Below are 27,331 nucleotides of genomic sequence, written 5' to 3'. Positions count from 1 at the left end.
GATCTGAATTTACAAAAAGTAACCCTTCAATAGGTTCAAATAGAAAAGTGGCAGCCAGTTCAGCTACTGAATAAAGTGTTGTACGGTCACAACACTGAACACTTCTCTGTTGCAGACATAAAATGCAGCTTTTGGAACTCTGTGAATGTAATCTGCAAGATCATCTTTTTATTCTTTGCTCCTCTACCACCTCCTCCTCCCCTTTCCCTCCCTGTCTCTACTCCACAGCATCCTCTCCTCCCTCCTGATAAGGTGGAGCCAGATCTCCCTGATTTCTATGTAGGCTCAGAGAAGGGAGCAAGTCAACTTATTCAGAGCCCTCAGCGCATCAGCCTCCCATTCAGAACATTCTGCTTCTCTCTCTCCCTTTCCCATCCTGCAGGCACCAACGCTATTGGGGAAAGGACATCAATTTTCCTTCTCAAGGAGGTGGCTTTGGTGTGCCTGGACTTGGGCTTGCAATACACAACAAGGAAACTATTTTGCTATCTAGGGGAATTGGGAATCATTTTCCTTGGTACCAGCAGGAAAAAGTTTTCTACAGACATGCCATTGGAAATGACTGTCCTACAACTGGGATTCTGTCAATATTTCCTCGCGCAGCTGAGACTCATGCATGTGGCTTATTCCGACAGGTAAATATTTAACACTAATGTAAATGTTTTTTTTTTATCATGTAAATTTAGAACAGAGAAGACTGGATGTTGTGGCAACAGTAGCTAAGCTAAAGGAATGTACTAGCCCCAGCTGGCAATTCATGGTAGTTTGCAGCCAGTATAATAAAGGGTCCGTGAGCAGCGAAATAAAAATACCTGGCACCTCTTGATCGCAAAATACATAGGAAAATAATTGGATGATATCCCAAAAATACAATTTTGCCTAAATGAAAGAAAATGTAATTCTAAGCAACTTTCTAAAATACATTTATTAAATATGTTCAGTGGTTTTAACGTTATAGGAATGGGAACTGTTATCCGGAATTCTCAGGACCTGGGGTTTTCTGGATAAGGGGTCTTTCCATAATTTGGGTCTCCATACCTTAAGGGGATTATTTATCAAAGGTCAAGTTTGTGAGGTTTTTTCTACCTCGAAAAAGCTCACAACTGTAATGTTTGCTTATTTAAGAAAAAAACAAAATGTAAAAAACTTGATTGAATGCAAGCGGGGGGAAAAACCTAAAATACTCAAATTGATCGAGTTATAGGCTAAAAAAACCTTGAATACCTCGAATTGATCAAGTGTTCAAGCAGAAACCACCGTATAAAACCTGAAAATCATGAAGGCAAAAAACATCTCTGCCATTGACTTCTATATGACCTCGTCAGGTTTTAGTTGGATTATTTTCAGATTCTGGCTTTTTGCAGCATAATAACGTTTTTTTTTATCCCGAAAAATTTGCGTTTTTAGTGAATTTACCCCTCTAAAAACTAAAATTATTCTGAAAAAACACGAGTCGACCTTTAATAAATAAACTGCTACGTCTACTAAGAATAAAAACAGTAAATCATGAAGTAAATCCAATAGGATTGTGTTGCCCTTAATATGGATTAATTCTATCTTAGTTGAGATCAAGTACAATGTACTGTTTTATTACCAAAAAAAAAGAAAAATGTATATTTTATAAAAATGGAATCTATGGGAGATGACCTTCATGCAATTCGAATAATGGGTTTCTGGATAATGGATCTCATACCTGTATTTCTAAATGTAATTGCAAGTGAGAGCAGTATTTATTTCAGTCCCGTTCTGCACTGTTGGTTCTATCATTTGAAGCTAGAGAGCAGAGGCCAGCCTTGCATGCTTCTTCACATATCTGTTAATCAGCTGGCTTCTGCTACATAACTGCTAATGTCAAAACCATTAGAGCAGAGAAAAGAAAGAGCTTTCAGTAGCAGTTATATTTACAGATAACCTCAAAACTAAATTCTATTGCTTCCCCCTATTAGTTCTCACCTCCAGTGGGAGAAACAATTTTGTTTATGATAGGTGCCCTGTATTGCTAGTGTATATTGGGAAGTTGCCTAGAATGACACACTTTTTCATTAGGCTACAATTTGGTATTGGGTTTATAGCCAAACATTTTGAAAGCTTTATGAATAACTACGAATTTTGCTATAATAGATTATCTGTGCGGCCAAGCTCCAATTCAGAGAAATTTGCTATATCTAAGTTTGCTGATAATTTATCAGTTACTGTTGTCTTTAAGGCAGTGACCTTATATTTGCACCTCTTGTAATTAGGGATGCACTGAATCCATTTTTTGGGGGGATTTACAAGGCATTAGGCTGCATCCCAAAGGCAAAGAAAAAAAAAAGTGTGGAAAAAGTGTTGCAATTTCCTTAATCATTTGACCTAAACTCATGTGACTGTAAGGGTTTGGTAAGGATTTGAGTTGAATTCCGAACAAAATCCAGGATTCGGGCTTAAATAAGGTAGGATATGATATGAGGAAAGCCAAATCTGCAGCTTCCAGTTCTAGTAGTTCTACAGCTAACAACATCTGCTGACAGCCTAAGGCATTAAACAAAAATATTACAATGAGAAAATGTGTAATAACATTAATATACCGCACCATTAAAGCTGTTGCATTTTGTTCTGCAATTCATCTGCAATACTATATAGATGTATATATATATCCATTGTGAGCAGCTGTTAAAACACTTATCCTTGCACTCACTTTATCCTTCCCAAAGGGGCTCCTAACATGAGGCTTCCAGCAGCAGTGCCCCACAAGTGACCGGGGGTGGGCAAAAAGACAATCCTGTTATATTTAAGAACTGTATTTCCGTTTTCTAAACCGAAAATTTGACTCTTTTAGTGCAAAGAGTGCATTTGCCCTCTCTCCACTAGTGATTTAGCCCCCCCCCTATGGAAACCCTCAGGGAGATTAGTCGCCCCTAAAAAGAGGAGATTTGTCGCTGGGCAACTAATCTCCCCGAATCTGACCGTGTGTCTCTGCCCTAAAGCTGGCCATAGACGCAAAGATCCAATCGTACGAATCGAGGATTCGTATGATTTTCGGACCGTGTGTGGAGAATCCCGACATTTTTCGTCTGGTGGAGATCGGACAGGTTAGAACATTTTTGTCGGCTGTGGATAATATCTCTGCGTGTATTGCCGATCGTACGATTTTCAGTGCGAGACTGTCACTAGCTTTGTCGGACATAACTATCGTACGATTGCTGTCAGGGCAGAACATCGGCTGATCTGTTCTTTTACTACTTTATTTGATCTGAATGGTAAGACTTTGATCGGAATGGTTAGTGGCAGGTCGGGTGATTGGAAAAGCAAATCGTACGTTAATTCGTTGATACGTCTGTGGCCAGCTTAAGTCTGTCTTTGTGCTGCTTGAATCCTTATGCTCTCACCTAAGAGAAAACCTCCTCCTCTGCTGTTAAAATATTTGTTTTGGATCCATATTAGCCTAAAGATAGCATACTTCACTTCTCTTGTGTCTCCATATGTTTCCCTTTGTCCCTCTGTCGCTGCCTTTTCACACCACCCACATCCACTGTCATCTCCAACCTTAAACCTATCTCTCTCATGCTGCATTTATTTGAAATACAATCTGTTTGCAATCAAGGCAACTTTGAACAACCTGTATTTATAAGAATTCTCTGATAACCTTAGCTAAACCACCTCAAGCCTAAACACAAATCCTTCTTTTTAAAACACTAGCACTGCACCTGATTCAGTCTTGCCACTTATTGACCAATGCCCCTGCCAGTGTAATCTTTTTTTACCTTAATTAATGAAAGATGGGGTAACAGGCAAAGTACAAAAATGTGAAGCAAAGTTCAAAAAAGAGCCATTTTACATATTTAATATTGAACTGCTTCTTTGTGTGCTGTGATATAGTTCTTTGTGCTCTTACCAAACACCATTTTAGTTACCCACCAACTTCGACTGCGAGCTCTTCAGGGCAGGTACCTCTTTCCTTCTTATGTCTCATAACGTGTGCATATATTTTTCATTTGATTGTAAGCTCTTGCAGGTAGGACCCTCTGATCATATGCTGACCATTTAAACTCTTGTAAGAATCCTGTTTTTTAATAAATTAATGTAAAGGGCTGCATAACTTTCTGGCATTATATAAATAAATGATGATTGCACTGTTTGTACCCACTGTGTATTCTATTACTGTAGGGTAAAAGGTACAACACTGTACATACAAGTAACTACAGTAGAACCCCCATTTTATGTTTTTCAGGGGACCAAAAAAATGGTGTAAAATTCAGGGAAATGCAGTATGCATAATAAGTAGGTCGGACCACAAAACAACAATGTAAAATGAGGGGAAAACTTGTAAAATTGAGGTTCCACTCTATATATACATAACTCTGCTTTCTGTTAATGATGTATCCCCACATAGACACACACACAGAGGCAGAGCAGAAAGAAAGAGGTTCTTCAAAACAGAATTCAACATCCTCTCCAGCAGTCAAGGTCTGTGTGTTTTCCAAGTGGTAAAGTGTTATTGACAGACTGGTGGCTGTATTATGAAGATAACCCAAAAATCTATCAAACCCGAACACTTACAATAGTAAACAACAAATGCGTTATTGATTTATTAAATGTTTATTCTGCTGTGCTGTATAACGAGGGAAACCAATTATACCAGGCTTTATGAAGATACAAACTGAACGAGAATGAGATTAAGGTCAGCAAGGGTGAGGATGTGCCTATACAATTGTCATTCAGTGAAATTACAGGGCAAGGGGCTTGGAATTGTGATCGACACATGTAGCTGACCTAATAAGTAAGAACGATCTGAAATGGAGATGCTTCACGAAAACACTTTGAGTCGCAAATTTGGTTTAAAACCTGGTCATTACATTTCCCATAAATAGCCAATTTGTTCCGTTTGGTGGTAAATTGAAATAGAACAATGTTCTATCTTGGATGTTTAGACGTAGGGTATTCGTAAGAGGATTTTAAAATAGACCATAAGAGGCTCGGCCCCAGGGGTTGGGTCTATGGGAGATACCAGGCCAGGAGTGGACAGGCCTTGGCCTTTTGGATTCCCTAATCTGAAAATGACCTTCCTTTTCTTTTCCTGGTCAAGTGGTGCTTTGCACATTCTGTTAACTTAACATGGGTGTATTTGTTGTAGGTAAGCTTGTGGCTAGTATTTGGTTTGTTTAGTGTTGTACTATGTGTGAAGTAATTTGTGTTCTTGACATTGGTTAAAATGTAAGGGTCTCTGTACCTACCGCCAAATGGCGAGTGCTGGCATTGGTCAATTATATCATTGAGAGTAATATAAGATCTAAGTCCCATATGATTTGATTAAGCAAGTGTTTAAAGGAGAACTAAAGCGTAACTAAAGATGTAGGCTAGAAATTATATACATTATGTTTTGGGCTTCTGTACCAGCCCAAGGCAACTACAGCCTTTAACAGTAAAGATCTGTGTCTCCAAAGATGCCCCAGTAGCTCCCCATCTTCTTTTTTGCTGATTCACTGCACATGCTCTGTGCTGCTATCACTTACTGAGCCCAGGGTCGGAACTAGGGGTAGGCAGAAGAGGCACCTGCCTAGAGCACAACAATGTAGGGGCTCTGGTCAGGTGCCTGTTCAAGGGCTTTCTGCCTACCCTAGTAAAGCTGCACACCCCTCTCCAGCTGCACGCCGCTCTCGTCTGCCGCCCTCTCTCGCCTGCCCTTCCGCATTCCACATCCCCGGCACTTTCGTATCCCCTCTCTTGCTTTCCCTCTCGTATGGCGCATGCACGCTTGTGCGCACACGCGGGGGCGGGGTTGCCTGGCGCCCGGTCGGTTCTGCCCGGCCCTGTTAGGGACCCACTCACAATATACAGTACACATAGAATATAAATGTCACACTATAAGGCTAATTAGTAATTAATACACATAATTAGTACATGGCAGCACAGAAACCAGTGCAGTTAGCACCTGAATTTAATAATCAGCTTATGTTACAGTCAACTCTGCTTGATAATTTGCGATGACCTCTAAGCTTAGTTTCTCAACATGTGAGTGTCGCAGACATTGTCCAAGATGGTGACCCCTTGTGATGAGTCCTGGATCATTGCTGCTATTGAGAAGCTGAAACTTTAGGCTAATGCAATAAGGTCATTATATAAAATATGGCATTTTTAGCCACATTGATTTTTAGAGTTTAGTTCTCCTTTAATAAAGCTGTGGCCGACCGCCACCTTCAAAAGGAGAAGGGGTGTCTGTCTTTTTATTCCTTCTTGATGCCATACAGGGTTAAAGGAGAAGGAAAGGTATAAACCACTGGGGTGGTGCCAAGTTGTCAGGCACCCACTAGTGATTCTAGTCACTTAACTTGGGTATTCTTCTAGCTTTCTAGGCATCCCCATCAAGCATGGAAGAGCACATAAGAAGTACAAAATTCTTTCCAAAATTTCTGTATTGTGCAAGTGACCTGACCTGAAGTCAAACAAGAAAAAAAAACAGCACTCAGTAAACTGCATTTTTGAAGAAGAGAAACACTAGGCTCATGAGGGGGTGCCTAATAACTTGGCAGCCCCCAGTGATATTAACTTTAGTTTGTGGCTTAGGGTTCAACACAATAACTATTTTTAAAACACACAATTCCCTGTCAATTCTGTACATTTTTCAGCTGCCTCTAGCTTTAAAAGTAGACCCCAGGGGTTTTTCCGATCATTAATCACAACAGCTGGAGAGCTAAGGGGCACAACATTGTACTTTGCCTATTGTTTTCTTTAAGAATTATGTATGGGTGTAGGTGTCATGTACTAAAAAAAAAATCTGAAACCTCTTAATTTACTGAACACTTGACTGCACGCTTTCCTATTGTAATGCACTTGCTCTACTATCTATACAGTACCTAGCACATCCTCTCTAGCTGGAAGAGGTATAATTAGTCCCAGTGCACAGATTGTTCCCAGGTGATTTTCTTTGTGTTTCATAAAAGGCATAATTACAAAACCAACAACAAACTAGATCCTAAAGCACTTTCATGGGGGATATTTATATATTGATGGGAATGAGCTGAAAATAAGAGATATGCCAGAAATATTGCACCATAAATAAGCAGTTGAATAAAACAAGACACTTTAATGATCAGGTTTCATATAACCTAGATCACACAATCAAAACATCAATAATCCAATGAGAAGCCATTTGTATAAACAACCCCCGTCATCCCCAGCTGCAGCCTTTGTTAGGATTTGAGATAAGCAGCAGCTTATTATACAGATGGCTTTTAAGACAGCAGCCCCGGTGGGCCCTGGGCCCCCCAGTGTGACCCTGGTTACTGAGCTTAGGGACTGACTCATAATATATAGTACACATAGAATATAAATGTCACAATATAAGGCTGATTAGTAATTAATACAGATAATTACTACATGTGCAGCTACCAGTGCAGCTAGCATCGGCATTTAGTAATCAGCCTTGTAGCATCAGTTTATTTTACAGGCCAACCTCATTTTCTGCTACATAATTTGCGACAACCCCTAAGCTTAGCTTCTCAACAGCTGCTCAGAGCCCACTGAGCAAGTGAGTGTTGCAGACACTTTGCAAGATGGTGACCCCCTGTGATAAGTTTGAAGTCCTTGATCATTGCTGCTATTGAGAAGCTGAAACGTTAGGCTGGTGCAATAAGTTCAGTATATAAAATATGGCATTTTTAGCCATATTAATGTTTAGGGTTTGGTACTCCTTTAAGTAACAGGTTTCTTAGAAGACAAATTAACACTGACATTTTGCGGCACTGGAATTTCTGTAACCTTAGCCCTCAAGTTACATTAATAATATGAGGTGCCTTCCTGATGATACCCATAAGTATTCTGGGGATATACTCTTCGAAAGCTTGGGAACACCTAGGTTATATGAAACCTGTTCATTAAAGTGTCTTGTTTTATTCAACTGTTTATTTATGGTGTGATTGATTGTTGATTGTGTGATTATGCCTTTTATGAAACACAAAGAAAATCACCTGGGAACAAACTATGCACTGGGGCTCATTATACCTCTTCCAGCGGATGGGATAGATTCTGTATAGATAGTAGAGCAAGTGCATTACAATAGGAAAGCGTGCAGTAGAGTGTTCAGTAAATTAAGTGGTTATGGGAAAAATCAACATGGTATCGTTGGTATACACACAAGGAGGACTGAATTGTGATAGATAAGTCTGTACAATTGTATCTAATGCAGATAAAGACTGAATAATCGACAGTTTGTATGTTAATCCTCTATCTGCATACACTATTATTACCAAAATATCCAGACACCCAATTATCCAAAAACTCATTCCAAAATCACGGGTATAAATATGAAACTGGTTCTCATTTTGCGGCTTTAACAGCCTCTACTCTTCTGGGACGGCTTTCCTCTACATATTGGGATATTGTTGGTGAGATTTGCTTCCTTTTAACCATACCAGCTTTAGTGAAGTGGGGCACACATGTTGGGCAATCAGACCAGGCTCACAATGGGCATTACACTTTGTCCTTTAAGTATTCTTTTGGGTGGAGGTCAGAGTTCTGTAGAGCATTTATTTTTTCCTCTGATATCCAGTCCACTGTTGTTGGTGAGTTTAACATTTGAAACAATCTCTGCTGTCTCTTAGCTCATTTTACTTATATTCTCTAGATTCTGCTCAAGATTCAGCTTGCCTTACCATAACCTACACAATCTAGACATGTCACATTACTCCTTTTCTTTTGACTCTCTCTACTCTTATATCTCCACTATCTCTTGTTCTAATTTAGTAATGTATTTATTATAACCCACTCACCACTGGTTTTAATGGGCATGGTCTTGACAGGTCATAATATAAAAGACTGAAAAAAACTCTAACCATGGTATATACGTATATAGAGCTCAACCAAGAGGTCTCCAAAGGTGGTAACATAATCTTAAGCACCGCCACTCCAAATCCTGACCACAAACACTTTCACAGCTACATATCTACACTGCTCTTCTACTGCATAATACCAGCCTACTGCTTAGCCAAACAAACTTTTCTAGTTATTCTTTTTGTGTACTTCTTCCATTCATATGGCTTCCATTTGTCACCTCTACACTGATGATAATTCTCCTCTACTAATCTTAACCTAGATCTATATATGTCACAACTTTTCACCAAGGTGATAATTTCACCTGCTCCTGATCTCTCATACATACAGACATTCATGAGTTTGATAAATCTGCACTTCTTCTTTGGAATTTTCACAGCTTTAAAACACATTTTTATAGGGGTAACTCCCAAACTGTGGGAGAGACAAGTAGAGGGTGCGCCCAAGAATGGGAGTGCATGTTGGAGTGGTAGGGTAATTGGCAAAGGCCCATCTGGCATTATTCCAAGACCTTAAACTAGTGGTAGGGAGACAAGAGTGCTATGTGCCTTGCCCCAGTGTTGTGCCTTAGGCACATGCCTCTTCTGACTACCCTTAGTTCTGGTCCTGCCATAATATTTACAGTATATGTGATAATGGAGCCTTTACCTAGGGTGTTTTGAACTGAAAGATCTTACAATGACTACATTAGAAAATTGTACCTCAATCTAGCATTACATTCTTTTATAATACACTGTAAGCCCCACACCTTGCATCTCATACCCCATCTCATATTAGGCTGTAAATCCTCCTTTATTGGTGTATTGATTTGTATGTAATCTGTATGTTTGTTGTATACATGCTTTTTTTGTATAGCACTGAGTAAATATGTGTTAATGATAATACCTATCCCAGGAACCAAATTTTGCTCATGTCTCTGTGCATGGGGTTGTGCATATAGTAGCTTCCCCTTTAAAAACTTATGCTACTCAGTAGTGAATGTCGCCACTGAGAACTTTTGATAGCAATGTCCAGATATGTTTGGTCATATAGTGAATTGGTCTCCATCGTGCCATTAGGAAGGGGTCTGAAGAAGCTTGACCATGCAAGGTTGGGAAATGGACTACTGCACATGCTCCATGCCTGGAGCACCTGTGCAATTCAGTGCAATAGAAGGTTTTTTGTGTACGCCCTAGAAACGCAAGGAGTATTTCTAGTAATAGATGAATGGGGAAAAGGTTACCTGTGCACCAAGCCCCATAATATTAAGTTTGCAGGGCAACCACAGTGATCCAATGATGACAGTTTTTCTCTAATAGAAAAGAGAAGACCAACATTTCATTTTACGTACAGTTAAATTTTTATAGTCTTCAAACCTGATGTTGAATGCCATTTTGGGAAGCCATGTAGCATTCTGCCCATTTTAAACTAACAATTCAAGCATTTTGACTAGCAGTAGGGCCAATTTATTGCATTAGTGCCTGGAAGTGCAGAGAATTCTTATTGGAAGTGAAGTGTGTGTGCATCTGTTTAGCAGGCACATGTCCTAGGCAATTTCTCCCTCCAGGATGCAAAACTGATGGGGATAGGAGATCAAAATATATCATTTATATGTTAGTGCAAAGCACCTAAATCCTATTGATGTCTTTGATATATACCGAGGAGATTAACCTCACTTTTTGGCATTTGTTTATTTTTGCCACACTTTCTCTGTAATTTTATATTTAAAAAGGTCTTCATATAAATCCTATTGCATTTCCCCATATGATTCTAATAATACACAGTGCAAATAATCATGAGAGTGAAATGAATGCAGTGCGTGAACCATATAATCAACTTGTATGGCTTGTGGCATTCATTATAATATAGCTGGAACTGTTTTTCTCTTTTGGGAGGGGAGGAGGATATTCTTACCTTGAACATCTATAAACTGTCTCATTCCACAGATAGATATTTATATAGACAGAACACATATGCTATAGCCCTATGAAATCTACAGTATATGTGTATATGATAACATCATGGATGGTATGGTACTGATTATGGTTTTTGGGTTAAATCTATAATATTAGTACTATGACACATTGAAAATGACAACATATTTTTTTCAATATATAGAGAATAACAGGGTAGCACAGTGACTGGACCTGGGGTAGATTTTAATTTTATGTTTGATTTAAAACAGAGCAAAACATTTGCTGAATTTACAAGGGTTCTTTACACACACAGCCAGTGTGTCCTGCTAAAATTGACACAAATTATCTGAGATGCCGGATTTTCACATTCTGACTTTTCCATCCTCTGAGTTTAATACATTTTTCAGGATTATTGCTTTCGGAATTTAGTAAATAACCCCCTTAGGGGAAAATTCACTAAGATTCGTAGTTGCACCAGCGTCCGCTTCGCCGCACTTCGCCAGGCATATTTTCGCCAGTGCTACACAAATTCACTAAAATCCGAAGTTGCGCTCAGGGGAAGTGTAAGGTTGCGAAGTTGCACTAGCATTAATTCACCAAGCAAATCGAAGTTACGCTAGCAATGCTTAATTTGCATACGGCGCCAAATTGAAGTTACAATGGAGGTATATGTAGCATCACTACACAAGCCTGGGAAACCTTCAAAACAGCAAATAAATCTTTTTTTTCTGTAGGATCTATCTGTAGGATTCAATAGAGCTTTCATGTGATAAACCATGAGATAAGTTTTTCTGAATTAAATTGCATCTCAAATTGAATCTCCCCCATTTTAACGTGATAAACCTTTTTCTCACTGAATTGAATCTGTCCCAAAGTCTGAAGAGCTGAAGGCCGAGTGCCTGGGCCATTTTTGAGATTGGCTGCTATTGCTAAATGCAGTAAAATCATATGTAAAATCTAATGGCGAATCTCAGAAACATTTGTTGTACAAATATTTAGTTTTCATTTTGGTTACAAATAAATTGTGTAACTGAGGAAAAGCCACAAATGATCTGTGCATGTTTAAAACAAAGTCCATTTACAGAAAATTAAAAGATGTACTAATCCCTTAGTATTTACAGTTACAGCAGAAAAATATTTTCAAAATGTATTATTTACTCGTTTTTTCCCCAGAGTATTAACATTTTCAAATGGCTGCCTGATGTCGATTGCATATCCTAAAATCTGTAATTGTTGCAGACACTATTACCATTATGGATGCACTGAATTACTAAGCAAACACAAGTTTACGCTCTAATTTCAGCTTGTACAGTCGTCTGTGCTGCTCCCGGCTTCGAATTCACTGCACATTACTGATGATAAGTAGGAAAGTATAGCTACAGTATGTGTGTCATCTCTTCATAGTGATTCCCATAAAGTGCTTCTGCTCCATTTATGCAAATATATATGTTTCAAGCACAAGAGTGAAAATTGCAGTTGTCTGTCGGGTACAATGTTGGAATAGATGAGCTTTATTTAACATTCTACAAATAGGAAACATACATACAATCTGCAGGTATGGACAGCCGATCAAGCAAGGGTTACATCCAAGGTCAGAAGATTCTCCATGTCATTTTTACTATACAGCAATGTAACATTTAATCATATATTTACTTAACCTGGATCCAGAAGGTTTATTGCTACATTGCATGACTGATGTGCAGATGGCTTCTTTACTTAATGATGGGTGAAATGGGCACTGTTGAAAAGGGTCCAGGGTATTACATAGCTTGGCACAGCAGGACAAGGCAATCTTTGCTGCCAGCACATGTGGTGTGTAGTCCCATCCAAACAGATGATCGGACCACATTAACTGAGTTACCAGGGAATAAGAGTGCTATTTTTAGATAATTATGTTAAACAGGAAACATAATGGTTTCTTGTGTCTTATTATATACTGTTACGGTTGCATTATAATAAAATTCACTATTATCCATATAAATGTTGCACACAAGCACAAATAAAACTTTATTTTCACGATGGTGCTCATTTAAGCAATAATGCTAATGATTATATTTAAATAAGGTGTTTGTCTTTAAAAGGCTGAATGAAGACGAATCTCTTTTTTAATCAACAGGCTAGGCTGGTGTAAAATCTACTTGGCATCCAGTAACCCTTAGCAACCAATTCGATGATGGAATTCATTATTCAAAAGCTTTGTGTCTGCCATGAGGCCCTAACCATTTGGATTATTTTATGGTCATTACCTATTTCTTGATTTGAAATATTTTATTAAAATATTTTCTTAAAATCAATATGATAACAAATAGTATGAAGAAGATTAATACAATGACATATTATACAATGTTACTTCAATGTATAACTTACAATGAGGTAATATGTAAAATAAAATAGAAACTAACAAGAACTAACTATCACTAACTAAGCCAGTGGACACATTACCTATTTCTATATGGGAACAAAGAGAAGAAATGGATGGAAGGATAGATTATAGTAAGCAAACAAGGAGAGACAAGGAGAATAAAGAGGCTGAATGAGGACAACAGAAGTAGTTTGAAGATTGTGCTATGGTAAGGTTTTCTGCTGGGCCCCTGGCCTCCCATTCCGACGCTGATGCAAAAGTTTGCATGTGGTTTATAGTAAATGAGGCCTTAGGTCTTTTGGCAGAGACGTTATTGCCTTGTTTCATATCTTCTTATTGCTCAATGAGTATGAGTGAACATGGTACCAGTACCAATAATGCAGCCTGAATGGCTTTCCAGGATCTGGCACAATTACCATATTCATCATGAACTCTCTATCCAATACCCTGCAATTAGCAAGAGACATGATATACACAGGCCGGCAAAACAGTCAATTAGTTTAGCCTTCATAAGGATTAGCACTTTGAAAAAGTAAGATATCCCAAGTGCATATAACAAGCAGTATTATTAGACAAGTGATGAAATAAAGTACAGCCTGAGCATTATGGAGTTTGCAACTGGCACTGACAGCCACGTCTCCTCATTTGATAGAAAACATGGTGTCCGAAAATTCTTGAACAATACCTGCCTGTCGGCTCTCATGTCTATCAAAGGCAGAGTATACCCTATTTAAGTCAGTGTGAAGCAACTGCTGGAGGATACAGATGGTTTGATCACAGTGGTTATCCATGAGATGACCTTGGCTATCAAAGATGCTCCTATTCTAGGGTCCTTACATCAGAAAGGGTTGGAACAGCTAAATATAAATGGCTTTGTAAGTACTTTGTCTACTGCTGGCAAAGTTATTCTGCATTCTGCCACCTGCTATGATCGTTTCTAGGATATGTAGATTTTTTTCACAACCACACATACAATAGCTTTTTAATACAGCGAACGCTGGAAAGCTAGCTATGCATGAAAGCTAGACATAGCCATACATCAACCAAAACTTCTTGATATGTGACTGTGTTTGGGTTAAACCTATCCAATTCCTGATTAAGCAGACCTATTGGTAAATCCAAACCAATCTCCATTTATAAGCAATACAATACATTAGTTTATTTTGCTTGGATGCTTCAAATCACATCATAGTTCTTTTTCACAGACTATAATGTGCATCAAATGTTACAATATTAAATTCATTTTTAAAAAAATTATTTGTTTCAGTGTATAGGGCTGCTGTACAATATACACTGGCACATAGTTAAAGGAACCGTAACACCAAAAATGTAATTATATCAAAGTAATGAAAGTATAATGTACTGTTGCCCTGCACTGGTAAAGGTGCTTTGTTTGTTTCAGATATGTTTATATAAATAAGCTGCTGTGTAGCCATGGGGGCAGCCATCTGTTATGTGCTATGTAACCTGTGCCTTTTTTCCAGCTTGAATGGCTGCCCCCATGACTAGACAGCAGCTTGTTTATATAGACTATAGTAGTCATTCTGAAGCAAACACAGCACGTTTAACAGTACAGGACAGAGGTATTTTATATTTTAATTACTTTAATACACTTTTTAATTTTGGTGTTACTGTTCCTTTATCTTAAAATCTCTGCAGTGCTACATATCCTCCATTCTACTTTCTCTGCTTCTGCCCATCCTGAGTCGTTTGCTGTGTAATCTATCCTATCTTTTTTGCTTTGTTGTTCTGCTCTAGCGTTCTAACCTCACTTATATTCAGTGGGTAAGACACAAAGCTGTTGGCTTCTGATGAGATTCCTCTTTATTCTCTGAAGACTCTGCCCTCTAATCACACACAGAGTCCCAGAATCCGAGCTGCAACGTGCTTGGAGTCACTAATTTACTCACAATACCCTGGCGACCCTAGAAGGTATTTTGTTAAGAATATTAAATCAGACCATGGAGCAGAAATAAAGCAAGCAAACCAGCAGCAAGTCTGCATGGACTACCCCTGCCTTTGTAAACCTCTTTCAGTGGCAGAGCAACTTCACCTGGCAAAGATATCTCTGATCATTTCCAAATTAGTGCTTTGAACTGGCAAAATACAACATGCTATTAATATATCTTAAACTACACTTGTCTTGTGCTCAAATCTAGACTTTGCTGATGAATGCAGTACCTTTATGCCCCCCTTGTCAGGCCTTGATATGACTTACTATGTACACATGGGTCACCCGCTCACATGAAATGCACAGACCTAGAACATGTGTTGTATTCTTGTGATGGTGGGTGGATTGGAAGGGGAGTACAAATACTGTAAGTGCACCTGACACAATATGACAGTAGAAGATCCCAGTCCAGACGTTCTAATAAATGTTATTGTTTATTATACCATTTCTATAGCATCTTAACCATAACATGCAAGCTGTATAAGTATATAACGTTACGGTATATGAATATGGAGTCATGACTTCTTTGTATCAAAATTAGTAAATGTATGTTTTTATACTTTCCATAACAATCCTAGTGCTTAAAAGCCCCAGCGCAAAAATTAATTTTCTTTTTTATATGATTTGATGATTTATACTTTATCGGGGAGATTTATCAGTTCTTTGAATTAAAATTTTTGCTGCGATTCGAGTCTTTTTGAGCTAAAACTCCCAAATTTCAATTAGAGTTTCAAAAACTTAAATTCATTTAGTTGTACAAAAGTAGAAAAAAAAATCTCTAAAATAAAATTACACAGATTCAAAGTTTTAAAAACAGGCTTCTGTATATTGGAAGCCTATTTTGTAGTGCTGTACCACTGGGGAGTTAAATTGATAGTGACAAATGACATAGGAAAGCTCTCATTAGGGCTTACAGTGCAGAAGAGGATGATGATACATGCAGCATATGTACTCCAGGTACCACCTAACCATGTTCATTTAGTTGCTAGGACACACCCCTGTAGGTATTTTATTGAGGTATTATCATACTACAGGAGGACATGTATTAGGAAGGCTGAGAAAGCCAGAGAAATTCAAGAAACACTATCATAGAAACTAGGGAAATGGGAAATCATGACATGTTCATCTTTTATTAATTCTAATTCCAACAAATTCAAATTGTAGAATAAAAAAATTTAGTCGCCCTTTAATTGATCTTGCTCACAGTAATTTATATTTATAGGTGTCCATACATGGACATGTATTGTCTGAGACTGTGCCTTTAACGAATTAATTGGCAAGCAATCAGTTTATTAAACCAAGATAACTGCCATTGCCAAAGCCTAGCCACACAGATTACAGACAATCACACTATGGGGCAAATTTACTAAAGGGCGAAGTGGCTAACTTCTAAATTGACTAAAATCCGAATTTGGGCTCAGGGAGGCGAAAGGTAGTGAAGTTGCGATAGCATTACTTCGTCAAGCTATCGCAACTTCACTACCTTTCAGATTTTAGTGAATTAGCTGCGCCCAGGCGAAACTTCGCCTGGCGAAGTGCGGTGAAGGAGTTTCTAGCGCATTTTTGAAAGTGGAATTGATTCTACTCCTCCAGTAAAAGCTGCTTTTTATATTTCATAGACAACTTTACCTCTAGTATTTCGTTAAAAATATTTAATAGAACATTTTTTTCTCTTGCTGCCGTTTTCCCATCAGACAACAAAATACCTTCTTTATGAGGTGGCATTTATCTTTAGACTGCTAAGGAAGCCCAATAGGTTGAATGTATTCATCTCCTGCAGGCTGACAAATCTGCTCTCAGAAGAGCGGCATCAGGCTGAAGTAAGTGCATGACAAGCAGTAATATCCTTTAATTATCATGAGCAGAACTTAAAGCACAGCGCGTGTTCTCTTTAGAACTGCCTTCATTTGCATAGACCATATAGCAGATGGAGGCAGATTTATTAAAATATGAGTTTAGAGTTTAATAAATAAAAACTCACATTCTATTCATTTCCATGGGTTTTTTAGAACCGTATTTATCAAATGGTGAAGTTTAATTTTCACCTATTGATAAATACAATTCTAAAAATCCCATTGGGCTGGATAGAACATGGGCGTGTTTGTATTTATTAAACTCTAAACTCACTTTTTGACAAACTTGCCCATATTTTACTTGCACAGGATTTGATGTGCAGATTATCATGTAAACTCATTTGAAGTTAGACAATTAAAAAACTAAAATTTAAAGCTATCTACAGAGGCACAATAAAGAACAGATGAGGTGCTATATTTATTTTTTATATTGAAAGAAGCTTCCTTTTCTGTGTATGATTATGCATGTATGCTTGCCATACATAGTAAAAGGAATTCTTATGCGATATCAATAATACAGCGCCCCATCTCATCAATTTTCCTCTCCAGTTCCAATTCACATCTGCTCATTTTTAAGTATGCAGAGAAAGGATGTTGGTGAGAACAAACATTCCTTTGCACCAACTCACCTATGAATGAATATTCCAGAGCTTTATACTGTATCTCTACAACAGAATGCAATGGAAAATTTCTTAGGGCCAAACACCAAAAAACATAAGTGGATTGTATCAAGAGTAGTTGCAGCCTAAATGTTGATAGCAATAAAGAACCTTTTAAGTTTTCCCAGTCTGGCCACCCTTGGAGTGGACCAAACTAAGAATAACAAACAATAGAGGCCTACTCAGACCTGATGGGAAAGGACAGCATAGGCTATAGGGTTGCCAACTTTATTAAAAAAATTTACCTGCCAGTGGGGGCGGGCACCAAAAGGGGGCGGTCCATGATGCTAAAAGAGGGCGGAGCTACATGGTGTGCCGCAAAAGGGACAGAGCAACATCGCACAGCGCTGGAAAAAAGGTAAGTTCTTTGCGAATTGGGGGCAGGCCAGGGGCTTTTTTTTAAAGGGTATTACAAATTACTAGTATTGCAATTGCATTGCCAGTAAATTTGTAATACCGGCCCCGGCCTTGGCAGGTGTTTTACCGACTAGGCCGGTAAAATACCGGCCGGGTGGCAACTCTAATAGGCTATCATATACATATTTCAAATGTTGGAGACATTTCTTGATCCAAAATGGAGTTATGAATTTAGCATAGCAAAGACAATTACATATATTTTCCCATAACCTCTAGAATGGGCTAGCATACAACTGTACTGACATTGGGATCACTCTCTATAAAGCACATTCCCCAGGTAAAAGATGAGTAATACTATTTGCATTGGGCCATTAAATGCTAATGTTAATAAGGACTGACAGGTGAGTGCCAAACATATGGAGGAGGATAAAGCTAAATTCCCACAAGACCGAAGATTTGGCAGTTGAGTTCCCTTAAGACCTGCAGTCCATCTAGGAAAAGGGGTCAATATAAATTCATTTTGGAGCTGCAACTAGTTTCTAGGTCTGACATACTGTATATTATTCTCCTGCCAGGACATGCTTGAAATAGGAAACTGTTTAAAAGTGAATTCCTAGAAAGGGGTGCTCTCTAGATTTGATTAAAGGTGCATGTTTATACGGTTGTGCTGTACTTCAATCTCAGTTAAATTAAAGAAAGGGAAATTAACCTCTCCAGCTGTGTTTAGTAAATAACACCTTGTGAGTGTCTTGCTTGTTGTTAAATATGACCATCTTAATCTGTCCGTAGCCAGCCTAGCAAATAACGGTATTATGGGCATGCCTGGAGTAAAAAGTGTGGGAGCTCATTTATGCCCAGTTAGTTAACATCTGTACAAGACACTTTTACTAACCCGTGTGCTAAACGGCACCAGTGCAAATACCAATAGCATCCGAGCTTTAGTTTCATTTTCTATCTGCACTTAGCACCTATGTTAATAAATGGGACCATTGTCTTATTAAAATGCAAAGGGAATGATTCAGGAAAGAAGAATTGTTCATTTAACACATACCACTGTGGGGAAATGTATTGTAGAGTAGAACCCCCATTTTTTACGTTTTTCAGGGGACCAGAAAAAATGGTGTAAAATCCAGGAAAATGTAAAATCAGGGAAATATATAGGTCGGACCACAAAACAACAATGTAAAATTAGGGAAAACTTAAAATCAGGGGATGTAAAATTGAGGTTCCACTGTAGTTTCTTTGTGGTATTGCTGGCTAGAAGGCCTCATGACAATGGACCCAATTCCTATATATTATTATTATCAAAATCTACAATATGTGGGGTATTCAGGACTGAAAATTGAAAGTGTGTACGAATTTTAAGTTCTTATATTACATTTGATCAACTAACATTTGGGAGCATCAGCCTACTTACAGTGTAACAAGAAGAAATGCGATGTTAGAGCAATGAAGGCTTACTGTGATCTCTAAATGATTCTATTGAAAGCTAGGCAAGATGATTCATTACAGTTCCCATCATCCAATTCACTGATTGTTATGGGAACTTGTTTTAAAATAGTCACACTACAATAGAATGTTTTTCTTCCTCCAATTGTAGAAATTCATATTGTTATATAAAATGCAGGCACATAAAAATGTACAAGGAGGGAGCAGAAGAGTCTCATTTAGAAACTGCATTATTTAAAGGAGACCCGTCACCCAAAAAAATTATTCAAAATCCTATTTTATCACATTAGTCAAGCAAAATGAACTTTACCGTATATACTCGTGTATAAGCCGACCCGTGTATAAGCCGAGGTACCTAATTTTACCTACAAAAACTGGGAAAACTTATTGACTCGCGTATAAGCCTAGACACAACTATGCCCTATGCTACAATCACTACAGCGCAAACTAAATCACTGAAAATTTGTCCCCCCCCCAGTGGATTTATATTACAGATATTTTTCAGCTGAGACAAAATATACTTTCCACTAGCAATTATACACACATAGACACACATATACTTTACACACACACTCTTCCCACAAAATAATCACACACACATACTATACACACAAACTCCCCACACATATACTATATACACACACAAACTCTCTACCCACACCATCATACACTATATACACACACTCCCCACACAATAAGTGAATGGGTGGTACGAGTGAATGGGTGGCACGAGTGAATAGGTATGTGGGTGGGTGGGTGGCACGAGTGAATGGGTGGGTAACATTAGTGGATGGGTGGGTAGCCAGGCACAATGCATCCTTACACCACAGCAGACAGCAAACAGTTTAGCCATTAGTCCAAGCTGCAGCACTGCAGCAGTACATTGATATCCCTCTGCAGCACAGCCCCTTACCAGGCGTATGAAGCCGAAACCCCGGTCACGGTTGATGAACACCTCACTGAATTCCCCCTCGGTGATGTCGATGGGCAGGTTCCTCACAAAGAGACGGCAGCGCTGCGTGTAGCTCTTCTCGCCGGGCTTCAGAAAGCTCGTGACCCCTCTTTCCTCCTCAACATCCTCCATCTTGGGAGGCATCAGAGACGGGTCCCCCTCGGACACCTTTAAGTGCGCTTGTTGCCTTCGCGGGGCGGAAACATCTGCTGCTGAGGCGGCCGCCATTGTTCTTTTCGATGCGAACTTGCTTCGGATTACGGTTAGCCAATCACGTCTCACTGTTTTTCAGTCTCCTGCCTTCTACCGTATTCCATCTAAAATACTTACCCGCGTATAAGCCAAGGTCAATTTTTTCAGCACATTTTGGGTGCTGAAAAACTCGGCTTATACACGAGTATATACGGTAATTACACTATATAAATTATTTCCTTCTGTCTGGGAATTCATAATTATAGCAAGCTGGCAGGAGCCATTTTGTGGACACTGTTATTAAGACAAGCCTTCAATCTTCTCAGAATCTTGTTTGTGCACCAGAATGGGGGACCCGATGTCCATTTCCATGCCCTGGCTACACAATTGACCGGTAAAGAGAACGGGGGAATGTGTGGAGAGCTGTGACATCTAGGTGCTGAATGGAAAGTGAAAGTAATTGTCTGCCCCGCCTCTATGCCATTGGCATAGAGGAGGGGCAGACAATATTTGATTAACAGTCGAGATTTTTAAATGAGCTTACAACAGCTATGAATGCTTTAATAAAAAATTGAAATTGTATTTCATGTTTAATTTGAAAAGGACTTTTATTATACAGATTTTTGTGTCTGGGGGACAGGTCCACTTTAATGAATGTTGATCTTGTTCAAGGAGACTGGATCTATTCAGTGGATATATACAGTGGTATACATCACCATTGTAAATTTAGTTTGGCAATGGAGTGCTCTAGATTTCTGCCCAGCATTTCCTTACCAAAACACCAAAAAAACAAATCTGTAATATGTCCCTAATAACGATCAAATAAGATATGTTGTCTCTGTAGCTTGCCAAACACTCTACATTAGTCTGTAGCTGTAGTATCCAGCACACATAAAGATAAGACTATGAAATCTGCAGCTATGATTTTTTGTAGTATAGATGGATTCTGCCTTCCCCTGAAATCTTTCCCTAACCTTAGCCATAAATATGTTATTCCAAAGACTCATCAGCAGGTTGACCCATGCTGTCCTACCCAGAGACTAACTTGCAGACATTTATATCAAGCTTAAGGTTGAACACAGAATGGGAAATGGACTGTTGCCTGAATATAGGAAAAATACAAAATTCTGTAATTTTAAGCAACAAGTCTCTTAAAGGAAAACTATACCCCCAAAATGAATATTTAAGCAAGAGATTTATATGATATTATGGGGTAGATTTATCAAGGGTCGAAGTGAATTCTAGGGAATTTTGGAAGTAAAAAAATTCGAAGTAATTTTTTGGATACTTCGACCATTGAATAGGATACTACGACTTTGAATTTACTTCGATTCAAAGTAAAAAACGTTCGACTATTCGACTAGTACTGTCTCTTTAAAAAAAAACTTCAACTTCAATACTTCGCCAAATTAAACCTGCCAAAGTGCTATATTAGCCTATGGGGACCTTCTACAGCATTTTTCTATGTTTTTGAAGTCGTACGATAAAATCGTTGAATCGTCAGATTCAAAGTATTTGATCGTTCGATCTTACTTCGACCACATAATAGCCAAATTCAATGAAAAAAAGTTTGAATTCGATATCTAATTCGAAGTATTTTAATTCGATGGACGAATTTGGAAGTATTTTTAACTTCGAAATTCGACCCTTGATAAATCTCACCCTATGTGACATATTAAAGAATCTTACCAAACTGTTATATATACCTGTATATATTTAAGTAAATCTTGCCCTTTTACATCTCTTGCCTTGAACCACCATTTTGTGATGGTCTGTGTGCTGCCTCAGAGATCAGCTGACCAGAAATACTACAGCTCTAACTGTAACAGGAAGAAGTGTACTCTGTCTGTTAATTGGCTCATGTGACCTAACAAGTATGGTTTGTTGGTTTGTTTGTGTGCACAGTGAATCGTAAGATGCCAGGGGGCGGCCCTTATTTTTTAAAATGGCAATTTTCTATTTATGATTACCCAATGGAACATGCTACTAAAAAAGTATATTATTATGAAAATGGTTTATTTAGATGAAGCAGGGTTTTACATATGAGCTGTTTTAAGCCATATCTTTTTATAAAGACCTTGTTCGGGGGTATAGTTTTCCTTTAAGACACGCTCACCTGTTTTCATCATCATTTATTTATACAGCGCCAGCAAATTATGCAGCACTTAACATTAATTTAAAATGAACAGGGAACTCACAAAAATGTAACAAACAATAGTTTACAGAGTAAGAATAGGATTAGAGGGCCCCACTCACAAGAGCTTACAAACAAAGGGTTAGCCATTGGTTCTCAGGATGAAATGTCAAAAAACCTATTAAAATGCTATTTCTGCCAGCCTAACAAAACAAAGCTTCAAGCTCCATTTACAGTAGAAGTGAATCACCTAACAGCATGAGAAGTCACTGGGGTCAAATTGCAGAAGGCAAATGCTCTTTACAGATATCAATGTTAGAGGAGCAGCTAGCCATTTGGTTGGACATTACTCTGCAAGCGCAATGGAACATTAAAGAAGAATACTGGGAATTTCAATCCTCATTTTCTTTTTGCTCACCCAATTAACACTGTACAGTATATAGGACTTTTATAAACAAGGTTAAGAGGTGTTAATTGTTTAAGAGAATTGCAGGACAGGCAAACTAATGTTCTATAAATGTGATATGAAATAAGCTTTTTTTAGGAGCTAGAGAATAATTTACCCCCCATTGTAAAATAAAAGGATATTATAAATTTTATATCAAGGGGGTACATCATTTATTATAATATATACGTTTCAGTGAGACCTGACAGAAATGACATCACTAAGCACCGATTATACTGGATGACATCACCGAACACTGTTTATATAGTGAATAAAGCACCCCCTCTTGTAAAATATAAGGATATTATAAGTTACCCAGGAGTTTCATGACCATATAAAAACACGAAGCTAGAAGTTACTCCGAGGTAACTTCTAATATCCTCATATTTTGCAACAGAGGGTACTTTATTATAATACACAAGTTTCAGTGAGTCATGTGACAGAATGACATCAGAACTCACTGTTTATAACTTATGACATCAGAACTCACTGTTTATAAGGATATAATTTACAAGATATTCATGGCTTTTGCGTATTACAGTTAATTATATTACATAGACATTGTCATGACTATCAAAGTCTACTACCCATAACATCCAGTCAGGATCCAGGTCCTATTCACTGGACTGCTGTTTAAAAGTAGTTATCTGCTTTTGGTTAATAGGTCTTTTGGTATAACTCCCCACCCCCCAAAAAAAACAAAAACAAAACCTCAGAAGGTGAATTTCTATGAGGATCAGATAAGGATCAGATTTAGTTGGGCAGGTTGACATATTTTGGCCAAACTGTCTGTCTGTGATATAACCATGTAGATCACCTCAAGTGGTCAGTTTGGCAGTCAGTCCCATGAAGATTATCCAATTAGATCCCAGTTGGTCTGTCAGAACTGAAAAACGTACTTGCTGATGCCATTTCTCAGTAGATGAAAGGGACAATAGATGAGAAAGTGACAGGAGCTTCAGCCTGAATGAAGGGCACAATGCTATTTGGTCAACCACATGGATATGAGTGACTAATGGGCCCAATGGGTGGCATAGCTCTAAACTTTAGCATACATGGGATCTGTTATCCAGAAACCCGTTATCCAGAAAGCACTAAACTACAGAAAGGCTGTCTCCCATAGACTCCATTTTATACATATAATTCTAATTTTAAAAAAGTATTTCCCTTTTCTCTGTAATAATAAAACAGTAGCTTGTACTAGATCCAAACTAAGATATAATTAAACCTTATTGGAAGCAAAACCAGCCTTATTTAATGCTTACATGATTTTCGAGAAGAATTATGGTACGAAGATTCAAATTACGGAAAGATCCATTAATCGGAAAACCCCAGGTCCCAAGCATTCTGGATAACAGGTCCCATACTTGTATTTTGTAACTTATTGTATTGACTGTAGTATGTTTTTTTGCTGCTTCTTTGTGTATTGTTGCTTGTATAAATTTGCCCAAAACAATTGTATCAGCTTTGGTAATGGTTCCTATTTTTATATTTGTGTTACAGAGGTGTAAGAGTGCTGTACAAGCTGGAAAGAAGAGGCATAACAGAGCCCAGGGCATAGCTGTGAACATCCCATCTACTGCTTATATGATCTTATAAGGCATATGCCAGGAGCTTCTGCTTCCATAAAAGGCCTGGACAATTTACAAATTGTGTCCTTATAATTCTGAATAATAAAAAAACAGAAGAAAATGAAAGTTACTACATTATATTGGGTATTGGCGTATGAAGAGCAGGATTGCACATGCAGGGCTATCCCGGTGGCATATGCTGAGTGGAGCCACAATTCAATGGCTATGAGATAAATTTGTTCCAGTACACAGAGGCGGATCTAGTACTACCACTACCCTATACTGATTAACTGAAATAAACAAAAGAAGAGGCAACTCCAATTCAAGCAATGACTGAAGCCTATTTTAAATACCGAGGAAACCGAACTATCTTTGTCCAGCAATATCCCACAGTGACAACAGAGGCAACCCCTACCACTACGGATAAATATTCCACCTTGTACATGTACGTGGGGTTATTTCTCGGACTCCTAGCCGTGCTGCTTGTGTTGCTGTTCACAATGCTTTTACGTATCAAACATGTCATCTCACCCATCACGCCTAATACCGAGAGCACAGACAACATGCCGCAGTTCACTGACCTGGAAATGCAAGGCAGGCCACCCAGTACCTAATGGGGTACGTGGGAAGATGTGTTTTATGGCAGACAAATCCACAGAACTTAGAAGCAGTAATAAGGCTTGAGCCTCTGCAAGTGAAGAACGTGCACTAGTAAATCTGTGTTTTTTGCACAAATAAAAGTTTAAATCAAGGTTCGGAGTGCTGCTGCAGCAATTATTGTTGTCTGGCTTTGCTGCTACACACGTTTCCTATATAAGCAGTGCATTTACTTTGCTTTAATAAGAAGTACTTGCTCAGTGACAATCTTTGACCAATACAAAATGTTACATTTAAGATGACACGCAGTGGGCCATATAGTGGTTTGCATTTTCAGTTATCCGATTCATGTTCCTCAGCACCATATCTTGTTACCATAAAGAACATATGTTTTGTATTTAGCTATCAGTGTATAAATCATGGGATCATTAGTCTTTCTTATGGCAAATGATCTTAAGTTTTGCAGGACACTAGTGATGATGATCTTAAAGGGCTATACATCTTCTACATACTGTATGATGTCACTGTTCAAAATGGAACATGAAATAGTACCACTGGTAGAAATATGCCGTGGCTGGGATCAGAAGGTCTCCTGAACTGCGTATAATGCAAATATTCTGCCTTGCTTCTTGTTTTGTTCATGAATGGGACATATTACGCCTACTGTAGGCATAGTTTCCATGACAATAAAAAAGCACACATGCTGCAGTACACACCCTCTATCTATTAGTAAGATCCACAGCAGAAATGAACGCAAGACAGATAAATGCATCGAGAAGAAGATGTCAAAGACATTAAATCCTTGATGGGAAAAAAACTCTGCCTCTCCCCCATCCCACATCATATTTCCTGCTCATCTGAATTATGTGTCCAGTGGATTGTTGGTGTATTGCATTGTGGTTAAAAGGTCATTTTTCACATGTGCACAGCGAATAATGGAACAGCAATAATGAGCTACTGTTATAGTTTTGATATAAACCCCGAGCTTGTCAAAATAAAAACTATTTAAAAACATCCCTTCAATGGATCTAGTTTGCATTATGTTTATTTTAAGGCTATGCCACTTGGATGAATGTTTTATCTTGTCTATGAGCATGGAATTTAAGCATCCTTGGTCAATGTCTTTTATAGGGCTGACTGCCTGAAACCCAATACATGCCACAAAAGCTGTAGCACTTGTGCAAAATCAAGTGGAATGGATCTGTAATTGCTCAACCAAAGACACAACACTTCATATAATTGCTTGTTATTGTATGGCAAAAGCTTCTGCTCCTCCCATCCATCATAGCAATTTATCCAAATTCTACAACTAAGGTCTTGTAGCCTTTCCTCCTAAGTGTTGTTTACACCATGCCCACTCTTAATTTGCACCAGGGCAGTAACCTATAACAACCAACAAACATTTGCTTTGTTCAGCAGCTAGCAGTTAAACCAATATCAACCATCCAGGTATTTGCTTTTAAACATGCGACCATATTCTATCTGCATATTAGTTGCCAAGAGATAATAGACCTGGAATGAACTTTGGGACCTTCATTACATTGTCTACCCAAAGTTTTTTTTTTATATCATTAAATCCATTTCAACTGCAGTTTGACAAATGTCTTTCAATTGCAACATCTGTATGTATTCTTCTATAATTAACACGAAAACAACACACAGCTTAAAACAACACACAGCTTAAAACAACACACAGCTTAAGCATATCATCGTAATCAAGGAGAAAATGAACACATTTTGTAGGCATTTGTGAAGGTTTAGGAGACTGCCTACAAGTAGAAGACAGAAAGTAATTTGGATGAGTTGAAACTAGTGTTTACTAGATAAATAATGCAGCGAAAGGGATAATTAAAACAAAAGTCAAACTGGATATCTCCTGGGCTCCTGGTGCTCCCTTAAACAATCCTTACATAGTCCCAAGGTCAGGAGACCCTTCAGTCAAATACATGGCCATCACATAAGGTAGTTGTGATAAACTCTAATAGTGGTTTCTTTCTTACACCAAGTCATCATTCACTAACACATACTTCAACATTCGAGATCTTTTTTGTAACAAGTCACAGCTTAGGAGTGATGGGAAAATGCACATGCAAAAGGTTTGTTTTA

The 27,331-nt window shown here is 38.3% G+C and overlaps 1 protein-coding gene across 1 annotated transcript; it reads left to right on the top strand.

Annotated features, from left to right (window-relative positions):
• The first annotated feature begins 284 nt into the window (after positions 1-284).
• On the top strand, positions 285-26,239 carry LOC108698905 (serine-rich and transmembrane domain-containing 2). The gene is made up of 2 exons (XM_018230771.2): positions 285-635; positions 24,561-26,239. The coding sequence occupies exon 2, from the start codon at positions 24,958-24,960 to the stop codon at positions 25,240-25,242; it is 285 nt and encodes a 94-aa protein (XP_018086260.2). The 5' UTR covers positions 285-635; positions 24,561-24,957; the 3' UTR covers positions 25,243-26,239.
• Positions 26,240-27,331: the final 1,092 nt, after the last annotated feature.

The sequence above is a fragment of the Xenopus laevis genome, chromosome 8L (genome assembly GCF_017654675.1).
Source record: "Xenopus laevis strain J_2021 chromosome 8L, Xenopus_laevis_v10.1, whole genome shotgun sequence".
NCBI lineage: Eukaryota > Metazoa > Chordata > Amphibia > Anura > Pipidae > Xenopus > Xenopus laevis.
This window is presented reverse-complemented; position numbering and strand designations above follow the sequence as displayed.

What these genes read in the sequence shown, in the direction of transcription:
- LOC108698905 (XM_018230771.2), top strand. Translation starts at nt 24,958, where the DNA reads ATGACTGAAGCCTATTTTAAATACCGAGGAAACCGAACTATCTTTGTC.